Source organism: Ctenopharyngodon idella, chromosome 19 (genome assembly GCF_019924925.1).
Source record: "Ctenopharyngodon idella isolate HZGC_01 chromosome 19, HZGC01, whole genome shotgun sequence".
NCBI lineage: Eukaryota > Metazoa > Chordata > Actinopteri > Cypriniformes > Xenocyprididae > Ctenopharyngodon > Ctenopharyngodon idella.
In genome coordinates, this window is record NC_067238.1 from 31,371,749 (window position 1) to 31,399,684 (window position 27,936).

The following is a 27,936-nucleotide window of genomic DNA, read 5'->3' on the forward strand; positions in this document are numbered from 1 at the left end:
GATGTGGCGTCACACGGGGGAACGTGGTGTCCCAGTAAAAGCTGAACCGCAGGAGAAAGGTGACTCATTAAAATCACACCGTCCTATTTCAGAGCACTATTGACGGAAGGTTTGGGTCATCTGGAGTCACCGAGACAGCATAACACAACACACGCCGGCCAAAACACACAACGAACAGTCTAAAGAACTTCTCTGAACACGTGACGGTAACGTGTCACAGACAACGAGAGCTGCTGGCCAACCATGAGAACTTGTGCTCTGGGAAACAATTACAACAAAGCAACAGATTTCAGAGAGACAGAGTCGCACAGTAAATCCAGATGTGAGATGAAGAGTCATCTGTCTGTCCGCACTGAATCAGACGATTTATCCAAACAAGACAAGATGAAACTCACAATATTTGTCCGTCTGCACTAAAAGAAAAAAATATATTAAGGCACCCAAAAAAGAAATTCATATTTACTCTCCCTCATGTTGACTTACTTTCTTTTAGGGAACAAATATATTTTTAAATAATATACTGGTTACTCTTTTCAATATAATAAAAATGAATGATTTCTGAAGCTACACAATAGATTTGTGTGAGGAAAAAAACACATTTAAGTAGCTATTTGATAAATAATTATTTCATCTTGACATACACCCTAGTTAGCACGTCTGATTCAGGAACAAATAGTTGTTTTGAGTCAGATCTTTTCAATGAATCAGTTGATTCAGTTCACAAAACAAGTCTAAATGATTTGTTTGTGATTCAGAATGATTCGGTTCTTGAGTTCAACTCACTGATCAGCTGCAGCTCACTGGAGGAGATCACTTACATTTTGAGGTATTCTTCACACAAATCATGTGACTTCAGACTTTGAATATTTCAAGGATTATAATCTACACTGAAAATGGACAAACCCAGCGATTGGGTTGTTTTAACCCAGCGGTTGGGTTAAATGTTTGTCCAACATGCTGGGCAGTTTTATTTAACTCAACTATTGTTTAAAAATGACTATATGGCTGGATTAAAATGAACCCAAAATGGTTGGAAATTAAAAATTAGACACATAATTACTAGAGGCAACAAAAATAATCAAAAGGTGAACATTTATTAATAAGCAATTTAATAAATGTTTATTGTTTAATTATTATTCATTAAACTTACTAATAAATGTTAATTTCCAACATATTTTGGGTTCATTTTAAGCAAGAAATACAGTCATTTTTAAACAATAGTTGAGTTAAATAAAACTGCCCACAGGTTGGGTCAAACATTTAACACATTTGCTGGGTTTGTCCATTTTCAACCCAATTTGGGTTGTTTTTAACACAGCATTTTTAGGCTGTAATATTAGGTGAATATTATATTCTAATAAATATTAAATTATATAAAGTATTTAAGTCTGCTTCAATTCACTATATTTTTTTCCACTGTATTTTTATGAAACCCAGCCCTCAATTAAATTAAATCAAAATTTTAATTAATAAAAAATAATAAAATAAAATAAAATACTTTGAATATAACATATATATCACTACTGTCGGGCGGAAACCTCATCTCTCCAAAATCGCTATTTTCTGGAAATTTTCTGGAAGTTACAAGGTTTTTGACCAGCGAAGTGTCGAACATATGTGTTTTTTCCATCATCTGAGGCAGTAAGTGAATCGCATTACATTTTCATCAACTTACAGATTATAAAGTTTATTGTAGCTATATGTGGACGCTCAATTTTTTCTGTCATTTGGCAAAAATCACGTTATAAAAGATGAAGTGCTTCACACAGGCTGTTTAAAGAGCCGTTCACACAGAACACGTTTTTCTATTCCAATGCGCTACTCTTCCATAGTTTTTCTAAGTAAACCCGTGCTAGACGGATGTGTATGACCTTTACGCTTGCACACGAGCGCCATGTTTTTAAGTCAAAAGAATTTCAACTTTTACACGCAGCGCTGCTCATCAGTGTCAGTTCCAAAACGGTGGACCAATCAGAAGAACTCGGAGGCGGGGCAAGCATTGCGAGTTTCCGTTTACAGTAGCAAGTTGCCATGGCAACTGTTTTATTTGTTTGTTATTGCAAACATGCGTCTCAAGATCCTCGCGTTCTGCGCAACACTTTCTTTAAAACCATTGCTGAGCGCTGGGTCTCACATTTTTAGACACAAAGACGCGTTCTGTGTGAACGAGTCCTAAGACAGTATTGGCTGTGAATTGATGACAAATGCTAGACTAAGACACTCTCCTCCGCTCCTCAAATACATAAAACATCAGCCTTTATACATATAAAGTGTTTCTTGAGGAAAGAAAACACTGAACTTATTCAGTCAACTGGTTCTTTATTCATGATTGCATTGCAAACAAGCAGAGATGTTACACTTCATTCATAAATAGAGGTGGGCGGTATTATGAGATTTGACTGACAGTTTAAGGAACCAATGGAGTTACAAGGTTTAGTCGCAAGCTCTATTTAAAGGATTAGTTCACTTTCATATAAAATTTTTCTGATAATTTACTCACCCCCATGTCATCCAAGACGTTCATGTCTTTCTTTCTTCAGCCGAAAAGAAATGAAGGTTTTTGACAAAAACATTCCAGGATTATTCTCCATTTAGTGGACTTTAATGGACTCCAAATGGTTGAAGGTCAAAATTACAGTTTCAGTGCAGCTTCAAAGGGCTTTAAATGATACCAGACGAGGAATAAGGGTCTTATCTAGAGAAACGATCAGTCATTTTCGAAAAAAAAAATGTAAATGTATATGCTTTATATAAACACATGATCACCTTTCAAGTGCTTCTGCCAAAACCGTACTTTCGTATTCTTCAAAAAGCTTATGCTGTATGTCCTACACCTTCCCTATTCTACTTACGGAACGAACGCAGCGCCAGTTAAATTTTTTCCGTAAGTTGAATAGGGAAGGCGTAGGACATACAGCGTAAGCTTTTTGAAGAATACGAAAGTACGGTTTTGGCGGAAGCACTTGGAAGGTGATCATTTGTTTATATAAAGCATATACATTTTCATTTTTTTCGAAAATGACTGATCGTTTCGCTAGATAAGACTCTTATTCCTCGTCTGGTATCGTTTAAAGCTGCACTGAAACTGTAATTTGGACCTTCAACCGTTTGGAGGTCATTGAAGTCCACTATAAGGAGAATAATCCTGGAATGTTTTCATCAAAAACCGACTGACGAAAGAAAGACATGAACATCTTGGATGACATGGGAGTGAGTAAATTATAAGGAAAACTTTATATGAAAGTGAACTAATCCTTTGATATTTCTCATTGGTTAAATACTTGCAAAACCCACAGACAGACGTAAAGGATGACCAATAGTAATGATTTTTAAAAACAGAAATAAAAACGACTAAATATGGAGATACAAGGTTTCTGTCCGATAAAGCAAAATATTTACTTTTATGGTAATAGGCTGGTTAGGAAAACAACACAGGCATAAATGAGATAGCTATTATCACTTCATGTTTTATGGCATCATGTCTGGTTAGGACAAACACAAAAGCATTGTGGGTTCACAGACACCCTCTTATTCTACAAGAGCAACTGTGCTTTTGTGTTCCTGGAGTCAACCAGAGTGACGACTGCTTGGATTTATGTCGAGGAAATGATCAGAGGCGCCCGCTCTCATTCCTGGCCAATTAAAGGGAGGCTTAAGGCCAAACAGAGTCCAATGATGTGTCCAGATCATTGAGGAGAGTCAATGAAGTCCAGCAGAGCACTCTGGGATAGCGGATCATGGAGTTTAGTGGTTTCAGCTCAACACTACTGCATTGACAGCCATGATGGATTCGGCTCAACCCAAGGGGGCTGATTTTGTTTTTAGATTAAGCACGAGCCCCATCCTGAGTATCCAAGCACAGATATATATCTGGGAGGTGATATACAGTCTGAATCACTGAGGTAACTAAAGACGTTGATGTGGATCTGGGCTTCCCCCTGCTACACACACAAACACACACTACATGGGTGCCAAGAACATGAGAAAAGGTGGAGAAGAAAATAATAAAAGGAACAGAAAAGGGTTAGCACTGGACCCACCAGAGGGTTGAGCTCATTTTAAACCGGGGCTGCTGCCGTCCCAGACGTACAGATTCTCACACACCCACCCAAATCACGTCTCCATGCCAAAGTACTGTAAAACTCATAATTCTTTTTTTATTTTGCTAAAAAAAAATGCAATTTGATTTCACCCCCAGAAGAGGAGGGTAGGTTTGCTGGGAAGGGAAGGATGGGAGAGAGAGAGAGAGAGAGAGAGAGAGGAAAGACAGGGAGGTATTGTGTTAGCGAGGCTGCGGTGGTTCAGTGTTTGCTTTGGTTTCTAGGGTAACACCAGACTGCAAAGAGATAACTTAAACAGATGTGGAGGGAGGGAGGGAGAGACGAAAAAAAGAAATCAGGAAAAATAACGAAACAGAAAAGCCACAGATAAATCCGCCTTGTCTGAGAGTGTTTCTGGTATTTTGGTGTTTAAAGAGAGCAAATCATGTCCAGAGAGAGAGAGAAACCAGAGAGATTAAAAGAAAAGAAAAAACTGAAGGAAGAATTGTAAGAAATTCATCTGTTTTACTGATTAAAAGAAAAATCTGAGTATATAAATATACAAAGGAGGGTAGGCATGCAGTTATGGCTGTCAGAATCATGAAAAAGTGCTGCAATAAATGAAAATTGACATTAATTTGTCTGTTCGTGTCACGTGCAGTGTAAGCAACATGGATATATAATTGATGATTTTCTTTAAAGACTGTAAACCATTATTAGGTAACATAAAATTAAAGAGTTTATGTCCACTTCAATTTTAATAAAAAAATAAAATATTAATTAATTTAATATTATTAGAAATTAAAGAATGTATGTCCACTTCAATTTTCCACAGAATTTTTATGGAAACAAGTCCTTCTAAAATAAAAATTAAAAATAATAAAATTAAAAATTAAAATATGAATTAATTTAATATTATTAGAATTTAAAGAATTTATGTCCACTTCAATTTTCCACAGTATTTTTATGGAACCTATCCCAAATAAAATAAAATAAAAAATAATAAAATAAAATAAAATAAAAAATATAAATTTATTTAATATTATTAGAAATAAAAAGTTTATGTCCACTTCAATTTTAATAAAACAAAAATAAAATAAAATATTAATTAATTTAATATTATTAGAAATTAAAGAATTTATGTCCACTTTAATTTTAATTTTTAAAAAAATTAATAAATAAATAAATAAAAATAAAAAATTAATTAATTTAATATTATTAGAAATTATAAAATCTATGTCCACTTCAATTTTCCACAGTATTATTATGGAACCTAGCCCTTCTAAAAAATAAATAAATAAAATAAAAAATAAAATATTAATTAATTTAATATTATTAGAAATTAAAGAGTTTATGTCCACTTCAATTTTAATAAAAAAATAAAATAAAATATTTATTAATTAATTTAATATTATTAGAAATTAAAGAATTTATGTCCACTTCAATTTTCCACAGTATTTTTATGGAACCTAGCCCTTAAATAAAATAAAATAAAATAAAATAAAATAAAATAATTAGAAATTAAAGAATTTATGCCCGCTTCAATTTTCCACAGTATTTTTATGGAACCTATCCCTTCTAAAATAAAAATAAAAATAAAAATAAAAATAAATAAAATAAAATATTAATTAATTTAATAATATTGGAAATTAAAGAATTTATGTCTGCTTCAATTTTCCACAGTATTTTTTATGGAACCTATCCCAAATAAAATAAAATAAAATAATAACATTTTAATTAATTTAATATTATTAAAGAATTTATGTCTACTTCAATTTTCCACAGTATTTTTAAGTCTTGTTAAGGACCTCATATTAGGACTTCACATTCTTCAAGTTGCAGCATCTAAAATACACTCTTTCCCTTATACTGTACATTCACATACCTTTTAATCTAACATCCTGAAAGTTAAAACACAACAACATGTTGATGTTGTGTGATCAGTGTGAATGCAGCTCTAGTTTCAGAGAGGGAGGTCATTATGAATGTATCATTTCCAGTCCTCAGCAGTGCGACGAAGGCTCCTCCTTTCATCTGGAAAAACCAAATCTGGCAGGCCGAATTAAAAGAGGCAAATTAAAAAGATAAAATTCCCTTTCTAGTCAGCTGAGAGAGACCTTCAAACCCCTCTTGGACCTTTGACAATTCAAAAAGCAGCAGTAAAAATTAATGTTTCTGTCCCAAAAAGCATCATCTCAACCATAGCTGCTCCAAAAATAATTAATAGATTAAAATGATAATTGGAAACTCAAACCTCCCCTCCCTCCCCCACACATCCTTACAAGCTGTATATGGAGAGTGAATTCAAATTAAGAAAAAATGAGAGTGGAAAAGAAATGAAATAATAAAAGTGTGTGAAATATTGATAGCGTCTGATGTATTGTCTCATCTGCGAGATCACTGAGGGCCGACCGTGACAAACAGAGGAATTGAAGAAGAAAATTGACCAGCACAATGATCTATAGAAAACGATCATTCATAAGCGAGCCGGCTCCGCATTCAGAGCGCTCATATTAACATCTATTTCTCAATGTTGTATTTCACTCTTTAACACAGAAAAGAGCTGTTTATAGGGAGCGAAACAGAATGAAACAAGCCTCACTAAAAACCATTCGAATCCATGCAGAATATAAATGATGTTGCTTGCGTCTCCTGCAAAAAGTGGACTGGATTATAACTGTCATTTTATAATTTAAGATATTAATTTAATGTGTCAATTATTATTCCCAAACTGAGTGCTTGTTTTAGCCGACTGACCTCATGCGCACTGATTCAACAAGAACTGTTAGTTTGCCCTTTATTATGACCCATCTATGTAAATCAGGGCTTATATTTACTCAAGAATACTCAAACTGAGCATCAGTAAACCCTCAGAGAAGAGCAGGGTCTTCAAGGTTAAAACATGACAGCTGTTTCACACCAACCGTCTCTTTCAGGGTCAGAGGAAACTCATTTGAATGTTTTACAATAATTATTTAGATTTATTTTTATTTATTATTATTCATTTATTTACGACCTCATATAAGGACTTCATATTCAAGTTGCAGCAAATAAAATAAAATAAAAAATAAAAGTCTTGTTTATAACCATATTAGGACTTCATATTCTTCAAGTTGCAGCAAATAAAAATAAATAAAATAAAATAAAAAAATAAAAGTCTTGTTTATGACCATATTAGGACTTCATATTCTTCAAGTTGCAGCAAATAAAAATAAATAAAATAAAATAAAAAAATAAAAGTCTTGTTTATGACCATATTAGGACTTCATATTCTTCAAGTTGCAGCAAATAAAAATAAAATAAAAAATAAAAGTCTTGTTTATGACCATATTAGGACTTCATATTCTTCAAGTTGCAGCAAATAAAAATAAATAAAATAAAATAAAAAATAAAAGTCTTGTTTATGACCATATTAGGACTTCATATTCTTCAAGTTGCAGCAAATAAAAATAAATAAAATAAAATAAAAAATAAAAGTCTTGTTTATGACCATATTAGGACTTCATATTCTTCAAGTTGCAGCAAATAAAAATAAATAAAATAAAATAAAAAATAAAAGTCTTGTTTATGACCATATTAGGACTTCATATTCTTCAAGTTGCAGCAAATAAAAATAAAATAAAATAAAATAAAAAATAAAAGTCTTGTTTATGACCATATTAGGACTTCATATTCTTCAAGTTGCAGCAAATAAAAATAAAATTAAAAATAAAAGTCTTGTTTATGACCATATTAGGACTTCATATTCTTCAAGTTGCAGCAAATAAAAATAAATAAAATAAAATAAAAAATAAAAGTCTTGTTTATGACCATATTAGGACTTCATATTCTTCAAGTTGCAGCAAATAAAAATAAAATAAAATAAAATAAAAAATAAAAGTCTTGTTTATGACCATATTAGGACTTCATATTCTTCAAGTTGCAGCAAATAAAAATAAATAAAATAAAATAAAAAATAAAAGTCTTGTTTATGACCATATTAGGACTTCATATTCTTCAAGTTGCAGCAAATAAAAATAAAATAAAATAAAATAAAAAATAAAAGTCTTGTTTATGACCATATTAGGACTTCATATTCTTCAAGTTGCAGCAAATAAAAATAAAATTAAAAATAAAAGTCTTGTTTATGACCATATTAGGACTTCATATTCTTCAAGTTGCAGCAAATAAAAATAAATAAAATAAAATAAAAAATAAAAGTCTTGTTTATGACCATATTAGGACTTCATATTCTTCAAGTTGCAGCAAATAAAAATAAAATAAAATAAAAAATAAAAGTCTTGTTTATGACCATATTAGGACTTCATATTCTTCAAGTTGCAGCAAATAAAAATAAATAAAATAAAATAAAAAATAAAAGTCTTGTTTATGACCATATTAGGACTTCATATTCTTCAAGTTGCAGCAAATAAAATAAAATAAAATAAAATAAAATAAAATAAAATAAAATAAAATAAAATAAAATAAAATAAAATAAAACATAACATAACATAACATAACATAACATAACAAAATAAAACAAAACAAAACAAAATAAAAGTCTGAAATAAAATTAATAAAAACTATACAGACAAAAACACAAACAAAAAACACAACAAAATTCCTAAAAAATAAACTAAAATTAAAATGAAAATGGAAAATAAACAAAAACATTCAAAATATTTATAAAAACTATAATAGTATCTCAGTGATACTAAAATAACACTGGTTTGATGTCACAGGGTTACAGTAATTTTAATATATTAAATTTTTAATATTTTTTCATCATTACTCCAGTCTTCAGTGTCACATGATCCTTCAGAAATCATTCTAATATGATGATTTGATGCTCAAGAAACATTTCTGATTATTATCAATGTTGAAAACAGTTGATATTTTTGTGGATTTTTCAGGATTATTTGATGAACAGAATAGCATTTATTTTAAATTGTGTCCTTGCTGAGAAAACTATTCATTTATTTGAAAAAATTCATACTGACCCCCAAACTATTGAAACGTTAATGTATATACAAAAAAATACACAAAAAATATGGAGAATTAAACCGAAATTCATCAAATAAATGGGCTTAATATTTAGAATGTTTTATCTATAGTCCTCAGAAACACAATCTGAGACCTATGGATTATTCTTAAACACACAAACATTGCTAAAAGTCAATGATTTAATAGCCATCTGCAAAGGTTTTCATTTTTTATTGTTGAAGGCAGAGAATGTGCTGCAGAAGTGACGTTTTGGTGATGCATAAAAATAGAAGAATTTAAAGACAGAGTGGGTTTTATCACACGGTAAAACCCTCCTTGTAAATTGTGTCTTTAAATTCATCCGCGCATTTGTTCTGTCAGATAAAGGTAAGAGATGTCTCGCTTCTGTCAGAATCAAGCGTAAAGCGGCTTGTGAACTGTCATATCTGAATGTTCACTTCAAGTTCAAGAGGTAAAAGTCTGAGGAGCGTCTAATGAACACCTTGCACAGATTCCCCAAAAGCCTTTTATTTGGATAGTCTAGATTGAAAGCCATTAAAAGCAGACGTCACCTGGGCGGCACTGACCTCTTCATTACTCCTCATCAGAGATGACTTACAGCTAATGTGAGCAAGCATCATTAGGGACATCTCAGCGCTAGTATAAATTTACACACGTCCTCGCTCACATTAGGAAATGCTTGGCTTGTATAGTAATGCGTGTGTGTGGTCAGACCTGCTGGAGAGGTTCAGGAGCTCGTGTTTGTCCGCAGCAGTGGATTTATCCTCCAGCTCCCACAGCAGAACGCTGATGAGATGAGAGTTCTTGATGACGATGGGAACCTCCTCGAACATGTGCTCGAATCCCACGCTGGCCTTCTTCAGCCTGTACACACAGAGAAGAGATTGTCAGAATCTGGAAGCGACTCCTGTCAAAGATTTTTGGAGCTAACACTGTGACCAAAATAGCCGTAACGGTACACGTATTCGTACCAAAAATGTTCGGTACGGGTCTTTTGGTTCAGTATGCTTGTGTTTCCCCTCTAGAATGGACAATATCGTTTATATAGATATACTTTGATGATGCAAACTCATCTGAAAAATAACAAGGACAGAGTGAGCTGGATTCGTGCAGAGGTGCTACGATCACTCTAATTAAATGAGTGGATGATTTCAACTCTTCTCCATCACTAATCGCTCCATTAGACACACTCAAGGCAGATTAGTCAACTGATTTCAAAAGGCACTTTTTAAAACGGGGATGAAGTCAACAAATGAATGTGTGTCTGTATATGTGTGTGAAGTTTTCTTCTGATCCATGGACCCTTTATCCAGACTCTCAGCCAATCCATCATCCCACAATACGAGAATGCTAGATTTCGTTGGCAAAAATATATAATTGCTTTAACAAATACAAGAAAGGCTATATGACATGTTTATAAATAAATGTAGGAAGATTATACAATAATAAAAATATATCATAATAAATATAATATAATAATGGGTCAATGACGTGACAGGTCATTTTTTTGTCCAAAGGCCTTAATAATAATTAAAAAACGAAGATATGACATCCAAAGTATGTAAGGTAGTACAACTAGATCTCTTTTATTGAATCCAAAAGGTTTTAATTATATTTTGCTACATATAAAGGTATTTTAAAGATTTTGAAGTGTCAAAAGGTCATTCGGTTTAACCGTTTAAAGGCCAATACAGCCATTTCATTTGTGATTAAAACATCTTAAAATGTAATAAATGTATATATTTTTATTCTGTATCAACATAGTGCAAAATGGTGTTAAAATCATGTGTAGAAGTCATTGCTTTGTTATGAGAAAGAATATACGGAAAAATGAATTTCATTGATGTCATTTGGAGTAACCGATATAAAGGGACCATTTTGGATCAAGTCATGTGGTCAGTATCATGTGACAGGATGTGACATCATTCAGACACCTGGAAAAGACCACATGGTCATGAAGCAAAGTAACTAACTCTCTCTTAACTATTTGAAAAATTCATGTTTTCACTTGTTCATACGCATGTCCCGAAACATCAGGTCATTCGGTACAACCGCTATAAAACATGGAAAATGTTGTAATATTTTAAAAACTTGTACTAAATATAAAATATTTAATTGTCCTTTTGCTAGATATCAGCCTGTTAGCATTGTTTGAAAATATTGTCATTTGGTAAAACCGAAATTTTGGTTAAACCAAATGACTTTTTTGGTGACAAATTTGGTCCATCTTGTAAAAAATGACAAAAGCAGTGTTAATTGATTATAAAAACCACATAATTTCATTGTTGACACTTAATAAAACTTCAAAATGAATTATATTTCCATTATGTTTTTTTTTTACACTTCTAAAAACCTTATTCGTCAATGACTCATATATAAATCATTTTGAAATGAAAAAAAAAAAAATCCTTTTAAAGAAAATTCTACATTTAATATCAGTCCAAATAAAAAATATATAATATAATAAATGTTGGATTTTTTAAAAGAAATTTCTACATTTTATATATTAGTCCACCTGCATTAACGTCATTCCCATGTTTTAAAGACTTACCCTTCTGATGAGAAGTCCTTCTCTTTACAAATCTCCATGAGTTTGGGGGTCAACCTGTAGGCCTTCAAACACAAAGAACCCTGGGCCGTCTTGATGGGATCTACAGAGAAAAAGAGCCAAAAACAAAACATGGATGACTTTTCTGAAGACAGCAGACAAACCAAAGTCTCCCCACTTGCTCAACACAGGGTACTATCTAAGCTTCAGAAATCTTTGGCAAGACCAAAAAACAATGACTGTATGAAAGGTAAAACTGAATATATAAAGTCTGAAAAGATGCAGTAGATGTTAATCTTCCAGGGGAACACAACAGCCTAATCCTCTGTCAGAAGGCTGACATTTTGAGTCAAAAAAGCTTCATTAATGTTCTGCAGAAGATGGACAAATATTTCCAGTCAGCTCTGCCTGTTATCTGTTATCCAAGGACAGGATTTATAGAATGGTTCTGACATTAAATGTCTTTAAACGGTGTCTGTCTTTCCATACTGTCTTGAAACGTCCTTAACAATAGCATAAGAACGGCAATCTAAAGACAACTCAAGGAGATCTCAAGATCTGCTCAGACAGGTAAGATTCAGCTAGTCTTCTTCAAGTGCCTGTTGAAATGAAGAGGAATGAATCAATATCAGGTTTGAAGATGTTTTTATGCTCCACTTCTGAGCGGCATCCACAATGACTTCTGCAACAACAGTGTACACAACTTCAAATGAACAGGTGCTTGCCAGTATAAAAAGTGCTATTGTGGGATGTTGTGACCCCCAAGACTCCACAGCATATCTCATATTTTGTAAGTACTTCATGGCCGCTAAAAAGTATGTTTTAGTATGAATGTGTGTAGTATGAATCTGGACGCACTACATCCACCATGTTGTCATTATCATGTGACCGACCAGCATCAGTTCCATCTCCCATGGCCTCATGGGATAGTAAAGTGTCCATCATATTCACACTTCAGAATCTTGCTGGTGACTTTTTGCTTTTTTTATGAGTACTGTGAATTCAGACATGCTTCTTTTGTCACATACTGTTTTTCGCCTACTATATAGTAGGTAAATATGTGATTTCAGATGCAGCCCATGAGTTCATGCTATTATAGTGATAATATACATGATAATATAATCGACTCATTTGTATTGAAATTAGAAATTTCACTAGTGGACTTTTGAATCACACCCTCTAATTAATGTGTTTGGAAATTTAAACTACACACATTATTAATGCATGCTTAAATCAAGCATACAGCCTTAAAAAAATCCTAAGAATTTCTCAAATTCACAACATGATTTTAAATAAATAAATTAATTAATTAATTTAGAAAATGCGCAAAACGAATGGTTCACTGGTGGACTTTACAATAATATAATATAATATAATATAATATAATATAATATAATATAATATAATATAATTAATATAATATAATATAATATAATTAATATAATATAATATAATATAATATAATATCTTTAACAAATAGAAGGAAAACTATACAGCACAATTAGAAATAAATTTAGGAAGAATATATAATAAAAAAATATATATAATTTAATATAATAATATAACAAAGTAATTTAAAGTAATATAATATAATATAATATAATATATAACATTTAGAAATAAATTTAGGAAGAATATATAATAAAAAAATTACAGTTTAATATAATATTAAACAATATAACAAAGTAATATAAAGTAATATAATATAAATATAATATAATTAATATAATATAATAGTATAAAACATTTTGAAATTAAAAAATATCCTTTTAAAAAACTATACGACATTTAGAAATACATTTAATGAGGAATATATAATACTTAATATAACAGAATATAATAAATGTTTAATTAAAAAAAAAAAAAAAAAATCTATATTTAATACATTAGTCCACCTACGTTAACTTCATGATAATATAATCTGTAATGAATAATTTGTACTGAAACCAGAAATTTCACTAGTGAACTTTGACTTTTGGTGGCCACCATATGTGGATACTTCCTCTAACAGGTTTGTTTGTTTGTTTAAATAAATAAATAAATGAATGTTTATTTAGAAAAGGCGCAAAACAGGAACCTTTCAAGAATGGTTCACTTGTCCGTTCTGTCAACTACATCTATTACTAACATGTTACTGCTGTATGCTTGATTGTATGTACATAAGACTTTCTCAAATTAATTTTATATAATAATAATAACAAAAACATATGAATAAGAAATGAATATAAATACTAGGAATTGAATAATGACACAAAATGACTTAATTTGCGATGAAACTTTCAGTAATAGATCAGAAAGGAGCCCAAAACAATGTTCACTAGTGGTCTCAGCTCCATGCATTTAGCTTCTCTTTTTTTAAACTCCAGCCCTTACACCTGAGAGCCTGAAGAACATATGAAACTACGTCTATCAAGCCTCGCAGTTTGTGCCATCGGCCCTCTGAATGCGTTCATTGTTCGTGTGGAGAGCGTTTGGTGCAGGGTGGGGTTTCTGGCAGCTGCTAGGTGTCTGATATATTTTTAGTGAGGAGTGCCTGCCTGCCACCACAAGGAGGAGACTGAACAAACACTCTGATAGGGATCCACATCTGGCCTGAGGAAAGTTACAGACAGCGCAGACCACGACCACGAGACAGAGAGAAGGACAGGGGGCGTGAATGGAGGAGTGGTGCGAAGAACAGTTAGGGTTTTATGTTTACGTCTCCATCCAATCCGCGCCGTAATCAGAGATCATTTACGGCACGGCTGTTCCAGTTAGGTGGGCGAATAAAAGCGTACAACATTTGTTTGTGTGAGAAACAGATTTGGTTCCTCCACCCTCGTGCCGCCATCGGCCCGTCGACATCTGGGATGGGTGTCGTCTGTGCCGTGGATGAGGGGGTGTCCGGGTTCTGAATCCACTCCTGAAGGTACACATCAGCTCTGCGATAGCAGGCTAAATAAACAGAGGGGAGGAAACCCTGTCTAGACGAGGCTGCTGCCGGGCCTGCTACACACACCAGCCTCCTGTTTACACAAGGGGGGAATGCTGTCCACAGCCAAGAAACCATGGGGTAGAGAGACGGAGAGAGAGGGAAAGAGGTGGAGAGAAGCAGTGCTGTAGGAAAGAATTGTGTGTGTGTGTGTGTGTGTGTGTGTGTGTGTGTGTGTGTGTGTGTGTGTGTGTGTGTGTGTGTGTGTGTGTGAGTGTGAGAGAGAGATAGAGAGACAGATAGATAGATAGATAGATAGATAGATAGATAGATAGATAGATAGAACGACAGAGTGATAGAACAATGGATGGATGGATGGATGGATGGATTTGTAACGATGGATGGATGGATGGATGGATGGATGGATGAAACGATGGATGGATGATGGAACAATGGATGATGATGGAACGATTGATGGATGGAACAATTGATGGATGGATGGATGGATGGATGGATGGATGGATGGATGGATGGATGAAACGATGGATGGATGATGGAACGGTGGATGATAGATGGAACGATGGATGATGATGGTGATGATGATGATGATGATGGATGGATGGATGGATGAAACAATAGATGGATGGATCGAACCATGGATGGATGGATGAAACAATGGATGGATGGAACAATAGATCGATAGAATAATGGATTGATGGATGGATGGATGGATAAAACGATGGATGGATGGATGGATGGATAAAACGATAGATAGATGGATTGATAGAACGATGGATGGATGGATGGATGGATGGATGGATGGATGGATGGATGAAACGATAGATGGATGGATAAAATGATGGATGGATGGATGAAATGATAGATGGATGGATGGAACGATGGATGGATGGATGGATGGATGGATGGATGGATGGATGGATGGATGGATGGAACGATAAATGGATGGATGATGGATGAAACAATAGATGATGGATAGAATGATGGATGAAACGATGGATGGATAAAATGATGGATGGATGGATGGATGAAACGATAGATGGATGGATGATGGATGAAACAATAGATGATGGATAGAATGATGGATGAAACGATGGATGGATAAAATGATGGATGGATGGATGGATGAAACGATAGATGGATGGATCGAACGATGGATGGATGGATGGATGGATGGGTGGATGGATGAAACGATAGATGGATGGATAGATGGATGGATAGAATGATGGATGGATGGATGGATGGATGGATGGATGGATGGATGGATGAAGTGATGGATGGATGGATGGATGGATGGATGGATGAAGTGATGGATAAAGTGATGGATGGATGGATGGATGAAACGATTGATGGATGGATGGATGCTGCTCAAGAAACATTTCTGGTTATTATCAATGCTGAAATCAGTTGCACTGCTTATTATTTTTGTGGAAACTTTTTTCAAGATTCTTTAATGAATAGAAAGTTCAAAAGAACAGCGTTTGTTTGAAATAGAAATCCTTTGCAACAATTACTGACACTTTTGATCAATTTAACGAGGAAGGACAAAAACCCTACCATATATCAGCACAACGGACTCCTCGATGGCGTGCTGATAGCTGAACTGAGAGTCCAGAAGGGCCCGGCTGACAAAAGAGCCGTAGAAGGTCGACTGGTACCAACCCACGTGAAGATGATCGATGTTCACATGCCGCAAACTTCTCATCATCTCCATCTGATACTGAACTGCAAGAGAAAAGACAGAAAAAGGCATCAGGGAGGGAGAGAAGGAACGATGTTGTGATTTCTCAATTGCACATTCGCTTGATTATTATTGTTCTTCACATTATGTGGAGCTCTGAAGAACAGGCCGCAGTCACAGCAAACAACACCAACATGAAGTGCCCTGAGAGCAAAATATCTTACAGATGAAATCATGTCCGCATTGTTTGACTGTCAGTTAGAGCAGTTACAGGGTCAGGATTCGCTCTGGAGTCTGAGGACTGATATTCAACCAATATGGGTGTTGAGCTGTGAATATTAATATTTCTTAAATTGAAGATGAAGATATTTTGCCCAATATGCAGTTGCTGTGAATATGAAAAGCACTATGCAAAATCAAATACCAGAACATTAAAATAATGTAAGAATACGTAATTATACATAACACCAGAAAAAACTAAAGCAAAGATTGTTTTTGGTTATTACAGTGCAAAAAAATAAAAAAATAAATGAAAAATCATATTCTTAATTGGTATCTTTTTCTTGTTTCCATGTAAAACAATCTAAACATGCTTAAAACAAGATAATAATAATAATAATAATAATAATAATAAATAAGTATAAATATTATTGCATATATTATTATAATAATTATAAGTATAAAATTAAAAAAAAAAAAAAAAAAATATATATATATATATATATATATATATATATTATATACATTTATAATTACTATAACTAATGATGATAACATTAATATTGTCATTAAATATGCTTAAAACAAGATAATAATAAAAATAAATACATAATTATGATTATTTTTACAAATATTTTATAATAATTATATAATATATATATATAATTAATCTAATAACATTTTAATATATTTATACTAATATATCAATATTAAATTACTATAATAACTAATGATGATAGTGTCATTAAACATGCTTAAAGCAAGATAATAAAATAATTATAATTGTTTTTACAAATATTCTATAATAATAATTATATATATATAATTATTATAATAATATTTGTAATATATGTAGACTAATATATGTCATTATTAAATTACTATAATTAATGATGACAACATTATTAATATTGTCATTAAACAAGATAATAATAATAATAATAATAATAAATAATTATAAATATTTTTTCAAATATTTTATAATAATTATATAATTATTCTAATAATATTTAATATATTTATACTATTATATATCATGATTAAATTACTATAATAGCATTATTAATATTATCTTTAAACATGCTTAAAGACTTAAAATGTATATTCAATATAAATACAATTAATTTCAGAAAATACATTAAGTGAATTTTAGCTTCTTTGCTGACATTTGCCGTATGAAAAAAAAGCTGTGTCAATATCCTGTTAAACTTTAACTATTCTTGTAAAATCCATATTCACAATTTAGCGCAACAATATTTGGATGTCTTAATATTTAGAAGGATTTTTAGGATAACTAAGGACAGCCAAAGTAAGATCAAGGTAATCTTATTTAAATCCACAAATGATTAAATATCAGTCTGCTCATGTTCAGTGTCTGCGCTTCAGAACCATGTAAAAATGCATCTTTTCCTGTTCTAGCAAATGCATGATGTGCTTATGCGTAAAAAACCTTCAGACAGCATTCAGACAACCTTGATTAATGTTTAAATGAAATGGCTTCTAAGCCATGGACATACAAGAACTCTGTTAGCAGTCCAAAATCGCTGTACTATAACCAGTTGTTTACTACTGTAGCTTATTGAATTGATATTAAACATTACACTTTTGTCTGGATGAAATAGTATGAAGTAATGCTCCGTATATAACTTATATGTGGTCGAACGATCAACAAAATGTGGACCTTGAAGAAGATGCACAACAGGTCAATGTTATACTAAAAAGAAGTTACTGACAAGCTGATATACTGGCTGAGCACAAGAGGCTTGAAACAAAGGGCATGTTGTAGAAGTCTAAAAAAAACATGATAAAGATGTTGGTATCAGAAAGTACAAGTACATAAACATGCATTTCAGTAGTGCACACTGGCCTTCTGGAAACTTCGACCCAAACACAACCAGATTTGGTCCAACAGATAGCGATAAATGTATGAACACAGACACATTCACTCCTCGGCTTAGCCGGACAACAATTTCCACTCTCATGTGCCAAGCCAGAATCCATGATGTCCCGAAAATACCCCCTCTGACAATTCAAAGGCCATTCGGTTTTATCCCGAATGCAAAAGGGAGATAGCAGGATTATTAACAGAGGAAACATGTCAAGGGACGAGCACAACAAGGGTCTTCATTTTATTAAAAGAGCCCGAGAGTCTCGTAAGGTACATTAAATAAGAAGCGGTCCGCTCTCATGAGAAAACATCTGCGATATGAAGACTAGCCGTAGGATGGAAGGCAACAGTAACTCAAAAAAAAAAAATTTAACTAATCAAATGGTTGATCCTTTGGGGGGAGCACATCTCTGAGAGGAAATGTGTGTTAGAAGAGGGTTGGAGGGGACGAAAACAAATGACTGGATACTTCAAAAGCAGCGAAATATGTGTGCATTCCAGTACACGGCACAGTTTTGACCACAAAGCAGATTTTGCAAGGACAAATGAGTTGCATGAGAATAAAAAGAAAACCGAAAAGATGTAAAAAGAAGAAAAAAAAGAGACAAAACGCACAAACCCAAAGCCCCTAAAACACTTGAAACAACAACACAAAAAACAAGATAATGAGAGTCTAGCTGACGGCATCCTGTAATTAAATGGATTTTCATACGGAAAAAAACACCACTCTAAAAAAAATATAAAACAAGGCCAAACCCACCGAATCTTTTGCACGATCTGAGACCTTCTTAACTTCTTGACTTCTTCTTCTGTGGACACTTCAAATGTTGTGGTTTACAAACAGAAAAACAAGCAGGCCTAAAATGGCAGATCTGCACAGCAATGTTGGCGCCTCGATTTCAAAACTCTAATGTTAAAGTACTACCAAAAAAAGACATGATTAAACGCTGTTAAATTTAAACAGTACAACATCAGCGTCACCCTCCATCACCCAAAGGTCAAAACTGTAAGGCAGAGTATTCTGGGTCGTGTAAATGTAATAGACTATTGCTCATAGATGAACTGTGCGGCTTATGGATGGATGGATAAAACAACAGATGATAGATATAATGATGGATGGATGGATGGATGGAACGATGGATGGGTGGATGGATGGATGGATGGATGGATGGAACGATGGATGGATGGATGGATGGATGGATGGAACGATGGATGGAACGATGGATGGATGTATGGAACGATTGATGGAACGATGGATGGATGCATGATGGATGGATAGAACAACAGGTGATGGATAGAACGATGTATGGATAAAATGATATATGGATGGATGGAACGATAGATGGATAGATGGATGGATGGATGGATGGATAAAACGATGGATGATAGATAGTATAATGGATGGATAGAACAACAGATGATATATATAATGATGGATAGGTGCATGGATGGATGGACAGAACAATAGATGATGGACAGAACGATGGATGGATAAAATGATATATGGATGGACGGATGGATGAATGGATGGAATGATAGATGGATGGATAAAACAGTGGATGGATGGATGGATGGATGGATGGATGGATGATAGAACAACAGATGATAGACAGAAGGATGGATCGATGGAATGATACATGAATGGATAAAACGAATGATGGATAGAATGATGAATGGATAGAACAATAGATAGAACGATGGATGATGGATGATGGATGGAACGATAGATCGATATAATGGTAGATGTATGGACACAATGATGGATGGATGGATGGAACGATAAATGGATGGATAAAATGATGGATGATAGATAGAATAATAGATGAATGGATAGAACAATAGATGATGGATAGAATGATGGATGGATAGAATGATGGATGATAGAACAACGGATGGATGGATGGATGGATGGATGGATGGATGGATATAATGATAGATGGATGGATGGATGGATGGATGGATGGATGGATGGATATAATGATAGATGGATGGATGGATGGATGGATGAATAGATGAATGGATAGAACGATGGATGGACAGGACGATGAATGGATGGATGGATGGAATGATACATGGATGGATAAAACAATGGAAGATGGATAGAATGATAGATGAATGGTTAGAACAATAGATGATGGATAGGACAATGGATGGATGGAACAATAGATGATGGATGGAACGATAGATCGATATAACGATAGATGTATGGACAGAATGATGGATGGATGAAATGATAGATGGATAGATAGAATGATAGATGATGGATAGAACAATGGATGGATGGAATGATAGAGTCCAAATTGACTATAAATGTCACATGATCCTTCAGAAATCATTCTAATATGATGATTTGCTGCTCAAGAAACATTTATGATTATTATCAGTGTTGAAAACTAAAAAAATGTGAAACAAGGCCGAACCCACCAGGTGTGAATGGAACACTTTTTTTTTTTTTGCACGATCCGAGACCTTCTTAACTTCTTGACTTCTTCTTCTGTGGACACTTCAAATGTTGTGGTTTACAAACAGAAAAACAAGCAGGCCTGAAATGGCAGATCTGCACAGCAATGTTGGCGCCTCGATTTCAAAACTCTAATGTTAAAGTACTACCAAAAAAAGACATGATTAAACGCTGTTAAATTTAAACAGTACAACATCAGCGTCACCCTCCATCACCCAAAGGTCAAAACTGTAAGGCAGAGTATTCTGGGTCGTGTAAATGTAATAGACTATTGCTCATAGATGAACTGTGCGGCTTGTTGTGGAGAAACGTGCTATTTTACAAGCAACCGAACTTACAATTTTCACTTAGCAAACTCTAAAATAGAAAAAAAACAGAGAATAATATGATAGTAACTTTAGGGTGGACAAACAATCCCCAAACATGCTCAAAACATGTTAGCAATCCAACAGAAACGCCCTGGCAACCGTATTATGGTGATTTACTGCCAAAAAATGTAGTTTTTGTTCACATATTTTGCATCCAAATGAACCAGAAGGAAACGTTTCAATCCTTCTTTCACAGGAACAGACACGTCTCACATTTCTCCTGTATCATCAACTGTGGTCATTTAGAAGTAACCGTAACACAACCTCAAACTAAATTTACCCCTAATACAGGACTAATGACTCAACAACAGTAATAAAGAAAGTGAGCAGACCCAGCATGAGTCAGCTGACAGCTCACCATGTGACTGTTTCTAATGTTTTCTCAACGCTCCAGCGCAATATTAAAAACAGGCCTGTGTTGTGCTAATCGGCTCGTTCTGTCCCCTGCATGAGACGCTGGGTTCAGGGTTGAGGTTTGAGAGCTCACATAGGGCCCGTCCCAAATGGCACCCAGTCTACATTTTGTTTAAAGCATGGCCTGCTGGGTAATAGTACACTGTGAAGTCCACGCCAGTGTAAAAGGGCACATCGTGCCATTCGTGAGCACCTTAAAATGTCAAACGGGACACCCCACGACCGCAAATACACATCAGAAGCGGCATTTGGGACGGGGACCAGAGTCATTCTGGGAGTTTTATTTTAGATACTGATGAAAAGCATCATTATGTCCAAATCTGTAGGTTCTTAATAAAATCAAACATTTTTATTGATAATTAGTGATTAATATTCAATTAAGATTAATAAAACATTTATTGGCTGAATAAAATGTTCAAAATGTGCAAAATGAACCTGTTTTTTCCTCAATAAAATAAGATAAAATATTTTCAATGATAATTAGTGATGAATATTCAATCATTATCAAAATAATGATTATTAATAAACAATTTATTGGCTGAATAAAATGTTCAAAATGTGCAAAATAAACCTGTTTTTTCTTAAACAGAACATTAAAATGATTTAAATGATAATTAGTGATAAATATTCAATAATTATTAACAAAAGAACAAAAATTATTAATAAAACATTTATTGACTGAGTAAAATGTTAAAAATGAACCTGTTTTTTCCTCAATAAAATAAAATAAAATATTTTGAACAATAATTAGTAATAAATATTCAATGATTATCCACAAATTAATAATAATTATTGATAAAACATTTATTGGCTGAAAAAAATGTTCAAAATGAACCTCTTTTTTCTCAATATAATAGAACATTTTTAATTAGTGAGAAATATTCAATAATTATTAGCAAATAAATAATGATTATTAATAAAACATTTATTGGCTGAATAAAATGTTCAAAATGTGCAAAATGAAGCTGTTTTTTCTTAAACAGAACATTTTAAATGATAATTAGTGATAAATATTCAATAACTGTCAACAAATGAACAAAGATTTTTAATAAAACATTTATGGACTGAATAAAATATGCAAAATTAACCTGTTTTTCTTCAATAAAATAGAACATTTTGAATGATAATTAGTGATAAATAATTAAGGATTATTAGCAAATGAATAATGATTTGTTGGCTGAATAAAATGTTTAAAATGTGCAAAATAAACCTGTTTTTTTTCTGAATAAAACCAAACATTTGAATGAAAAAGAAGAGAAATCTTATGAAAATTAGTTATATGAATTATTAGCAAATGAATAATGATTATTAATAAAACATTTATTGGCTGAATAAAATGTTCAGAATGCACCTGGCCACCATGGCACTAGTTGCTCTTTTCCCACAGATGTTTTTTATGGAGAGGTGGATAAATAAGCACAGGATCTCAGGTGACACGTGTCGTCTGCGGGCGAGCCGATGCGTTTTCTTCACACACTGAATCCTGGACCCGCAATGCCACGGCCCGGCACCTGGAGTGCTAATGAGAGGCTCCGTCTCACTCTTGACCCGTCTCCATCTCTTGGTCCTGTTCTTCATTTCTTTTCCCCCTTTTTGTGATACAAGGCTCCTGTCTCACAGATGTGTTAGATAAATTCAGACAGTGACAGCTTGTCAGGTCTCTGCGACATCCCGGAAAAATGTGTGAAGATCCGCTTCCTCACTCAAAAACCATGAAAATTAAAGATCTCGGCACACTTATAGCGTTAGGTCACCCAAAATGAAAATTCAAGGAATGCAACAGTATTACATTTCTGACCAATACCAATATTGTTTTCATATTATGGCCGATAACTAAATGTCTCACAGTAAAATGTTATACTATTTTGCCCAAATAAATTAAATATAAAATACAATACAAATAAAAATAAATATAAAATACAAATGAAAAATAATTTGCACTACTTTTGAAAGTCTGTACGATATTTAAAAATATATATTTTTACATTTTTTAAAATAAGTCTCACCAAGGATGCATTTATTTAATCAAAAATACAGTAAAAACATTAATATTGTGAAATATTACAATTATTGAGTTACTGAGCATTAGATGAGGTAAAGGTAAATGTAAAAAGGTAAAATGAAAAACAAAAATAAATTAAAAAATTATTAATAAAACATTTATTGACTGAATAAAATGTTCAAAATGTGTGAAATGAAGCTGTTTTTCCTCAATAAAATAAAACATTAGTGAGAAATATTCAATGATTATTAACAAATGAATAATGATTATTAATAAAACATTTATTGGCTGAATAATATGTTCAAAATGAACCTGCTTTTTCTTAAACAGAACATTTTAAATGATAATTAGTGATAAAAATTCAATAATTATCAACAAATGAACAATTATTAATTAATAAATTGGCGGAATAAAATGTTCAAAATGTGCAAAATTAAGCTGTTTTTTCTCAATAAAATAAAAAATTTTCAACAATAATTAGTGAGAAATATTCAATGATTATTAATAAAACATTTATTGGCTAAATAATAAGTTCAAAATGTGCAAAATGAACTTAAAAAGAACACTTTAAATGATAATTAGTGATAAAAATTCAATAATTATCAACAAATGAACAAAAATTATTAATAAAATATTTAATATCAGTAACTCAATAATTGTAACATTTCACAATATTAATGTTTTTGTATTTTTGTAATGTAATGTATTTTTGATTAAATAAATGCATTGGTGAGCAAAAATGGAAGAAATTAAATATCCAATATCAACTGATACCATAAAATACAATAAAAAAAAAATACTATAAAATGAAGTTATTGACCTGTAGAAAATTCTGCCATCTTTACCTTTGTGTCGTTTTAAACTTTTAAGAATTATTCTGTGAAACGCAAAAAAAAAAAAAAAAAATGAAAAGATCCTCTTTCAACCAACGCCTTTTTGTTTACACGATGGATATACGTATGAACTGTTTAATAGCATTTCTTTTGAGAATATACATTTCCGTAAGCATGTCACAAACTCAATGAACAGGCAAGGCTGAAGATCACAGCTCAAAAACCTTGACCTTTTCTTCTCTTCATGCTTTTTTCTTTAAGCCTACAATTGTATAGCTAACATCACAACATCTGTTTGTCTGTGTACTATGTTCTTCTATGTTCATCCTATTGATGAGAACATTCAGAAGCAGAAATAGCAGACATGTCGAAGCCGAGGTCACACTTGCACGTTGCACCAACCTACACAAAGATGTGAAGTAGTAAGGTATAGAGCTATGGCGCCATCTAGTGTAAGCATTCTCCTGCTCATGTGCTGATTAAATCAGAACCTCTACTTGTAAATCTGTGTGATCTGCAGGCAATCACCGACACACACATGTAAACACACAAACAAGCACGTAATCAGCGAGGCAAATAAAACAAACAAGCGTGCTACTGGTTTCCATAATTCATAAAATACGGCATAAATTGAATCTAAATCAAACAGGAGACATTCCAGGCTGTTTGGCTAAAGTCTTAAGCTTGACACGGCCCGTACACGTCCCTCAACAAAGACACAGTGTCAATACGTCCCCGGCGCTTAATAGCATCATGTCCTGAGGCCTTTCTCTCTGCTAGGCAGGCTGAACTAAGCCGTCGTAACCCCTTCAGCTCGCGGGCCGCCTCAGTGCTCGCTGTGCCCCTCGGGAAGCGCGAGGTGTATCTCTCTCTCTTCCTCCGTTACTCCATGGTCCCTGCCTCCTAATTACACCAGAGGAATCATCTGCAGCACATCACAAGCCCCCGCCGATCTGTCAATCATATTTCTGCTGAGCAGCAGGGCGTTGCTTCTGCCCTGAGGAGATGGAGAAGAAAAGAGAGCTAAAGGAGATCGACACCTCCATCCTCTCTGTTTCACAGCACTGCTGCGGTTTGATCTGCTCACATTTGTTGTTTTGATTCAGTATCATACCCGGGTTATTACAGTTGACTACAACGTATCAAATCTATTAAATGTTTTTTATAAGTCTAGACAAGGCTGCATTTATTTGATCAAAAGTACAATAAAAATTATGAAATATTATTCCAATTTAAAACAGCTGTTTTTCTATGTGAATATATAGTAAACTGTAATTTATTTCTATGATCAAAGCTGAATTTTCAGCATCATTACTCCAGTCTTCAGTGTCACATGATCCTTCAGAAATCATTCTAATATGTTGATTTGCTGCTCAAGAAACATTTATGATTATTATCAATGTTGAAAACTGTTGTGCTGCTTCATATTTTTGTGGAAACTGTGATTCTTTGATGAATAGAAAGTTCAAAAGAACAACACTGATTTGAAAGAAATCTTTTGTAATAATGTAAATATATATATATATATATATATATATATATATATATATATATATATATATATAAGCAAAATTTCTTCATTGCTTTTGTCACATGGTCAAAGCACCATGCACAAAAAAAATAAAACAGCAATTGATATCATAGATCAATAAGTTGATTAAAATATCAAAATGTTACCTCTGTTATGACAAGGCAAGGTTAAATCAGGCTGTAAAATGTCATGTGGTGTGTTTCCACATATTTATGAAAGACTATTTGTTAAAAATATATATATTTTTACCTTAAAAAAGCAATTGCTTTAAAAAGGATTAGTTCACTTCAGAATTAAAATTTCCTGATAATTTACTCACCCCCATGTCATCCAAGATGTTCATGTCTTTCATTCTTCAATCGAAAAGAAATGAGGAAAACATTCCAGGATTTATAGTGGACTTCCATATAGTGGACTTCAACAGGGACAAACGGGTTGAAGGTCCAAATGTCAGTTTCAGTGCAGCGTCTACACGATCCCAGACGAGGAATAAGAGTCTTATCTAGAGAAACGATCGGCCATTTTCTAAAAAAAATACAATTATATACTTTTTAACCACAAATGCTCATCTTGCACTGCGCTGTGATGCTCCACGCATTACGTAATCACGTTGGAAAGGTCACGTGTGACGTAGGCGGAAGTACCGAGCAAGCGTTTACAAAGCAAACGTGCCAAGACTAAGTCAAACGGCCTTTACAAAAAAAAAAAAAGAAAGGTAAAACAATGATGTCGGACGATTTTGAAGTTGGAGGAGAAACTGAGATGCAGTTTTTCGCCCTACCGCGGTACTTCCGCCTACATCAGGCGTAGGGCTGGCCAATACAGCTAAAAAAATTATCACAATATAATGTTTCATATTGATTGGTATCAATAATTATTGAAAAAATTTTAGTAGAAAAAAAAAATGTTTGAATAAAGCAAAATAAAATGTTAACAAATCTTTCTTATATTTTATATGAAGATTAAATAAGTGTTAAAGAAACTTAGAGCTGTACAATTCAGTCTATTTTAAAAATTTTAATATATTTGAATTAATTATTTTTAAAAAATCTGTTTGATGTATGATTCAATGACTCTTTCATAAATACTCTTGTTTCATTACTGGATGAATCAGTGTATTTGAAAGAATCTGTTGAATGAAGATTCAACGTCAAATACATTTTTTAACAGCCACTTGTCGCCACCTGGTGGTGAAACAATGTAATCGATAAATGCGTCATTTTCAGCGCGTTCAAGTTTCTCTTAAAAGCTGATTTGCTCTATTTTGATCGATAACATAAACATGTGTTTTATCTGAACTACAAACTTTTATCTCAGTACTTCTGTGATAATTTGAATATTTGTAGCACAGAAATAAAGATGCTGTGTGATTGAAAACAGCTGTTAATACCGACATATCGCCCAGGCCTATTAAAAAGTATATAATTTTAATTTTTTTAGAAAATGGCCGATCAATAAGACTCTTATTCCTCGTCTGGGATCGTGTAGAGCTCTTTGAAGCTGCACTGAAACTGACATTTGGATCTTCAACCCGTTGGTCCCTGTTGAAGTCCACTATATGGACAAAAATCCTGGAATGTTTTCCTCAAAAACCCTCATTTCTTTTCGACTGAAGAAAGAAAGACACAAACATCTTGGATGACACGGGGGTGATTAAATTATCAGGAAATTTTAATTCTGAAGTCAGCTAGTCCTTTAAGATGTGTACCCTCACATGTACTCAAGGTGTAAGGAAAATACATCTTTTAAATTCATTTTTTAATTGTCACACCACCACATGACATTTTTAGATTCATTAAATATAAACTGTTCTTGAAAATGGAATAACAAATACAATGAGTACATTTCCCAGGGTTGGGTGGGACGAAAAACTAAAATAGGAACTCGAGAGATCCAGGCTGTAAGGGAGACGTATGAAGGATGTCTGATTCCCCGATGTTAAAGAGATAACCTGGTGCTGATGTCTTGCCGAGCGCGACCAAAGTGAGCCTCAGCGAGAAGCTCATATCCATCACTTAGTTGCCGCTTTCTGTCAGGCA

At 33.2% G+C, this 27,936-nt stretch overlaps 1 protein-coding gene across 1 annotated transcript in view; it reads right to left on the reverse strand.

Moving 5' to 3' along the window:
* eif3hb (eukaryotic translation initiation factor 3, subunit H, b) overlaps positions 1-27,936 on the reverse strand; it is a 76,802-nt gene that overhangs the window by 13,942 nt on the left and 34,924 nt on the right. Inside the window, exons 3-5 of the mRNA XM_051873388.1 lie at positions 16,058-16,225; positions 11,575-11,674; positions 9,738-9,887 (exon numbers count right to left, since the gene is read on the reverse strand). Of these exons, the coding sequence (XP_051729348.1) occupies positions 9,738-9,887; positions 11,575-11,674; positions 16,058-16,225 (418 nt within the window). The remainder of the gene's footprint in view (positions 1-9,737; positions 9,888-11,574; positions 11,675-16,057; positions 16,226-27,936) is intronic.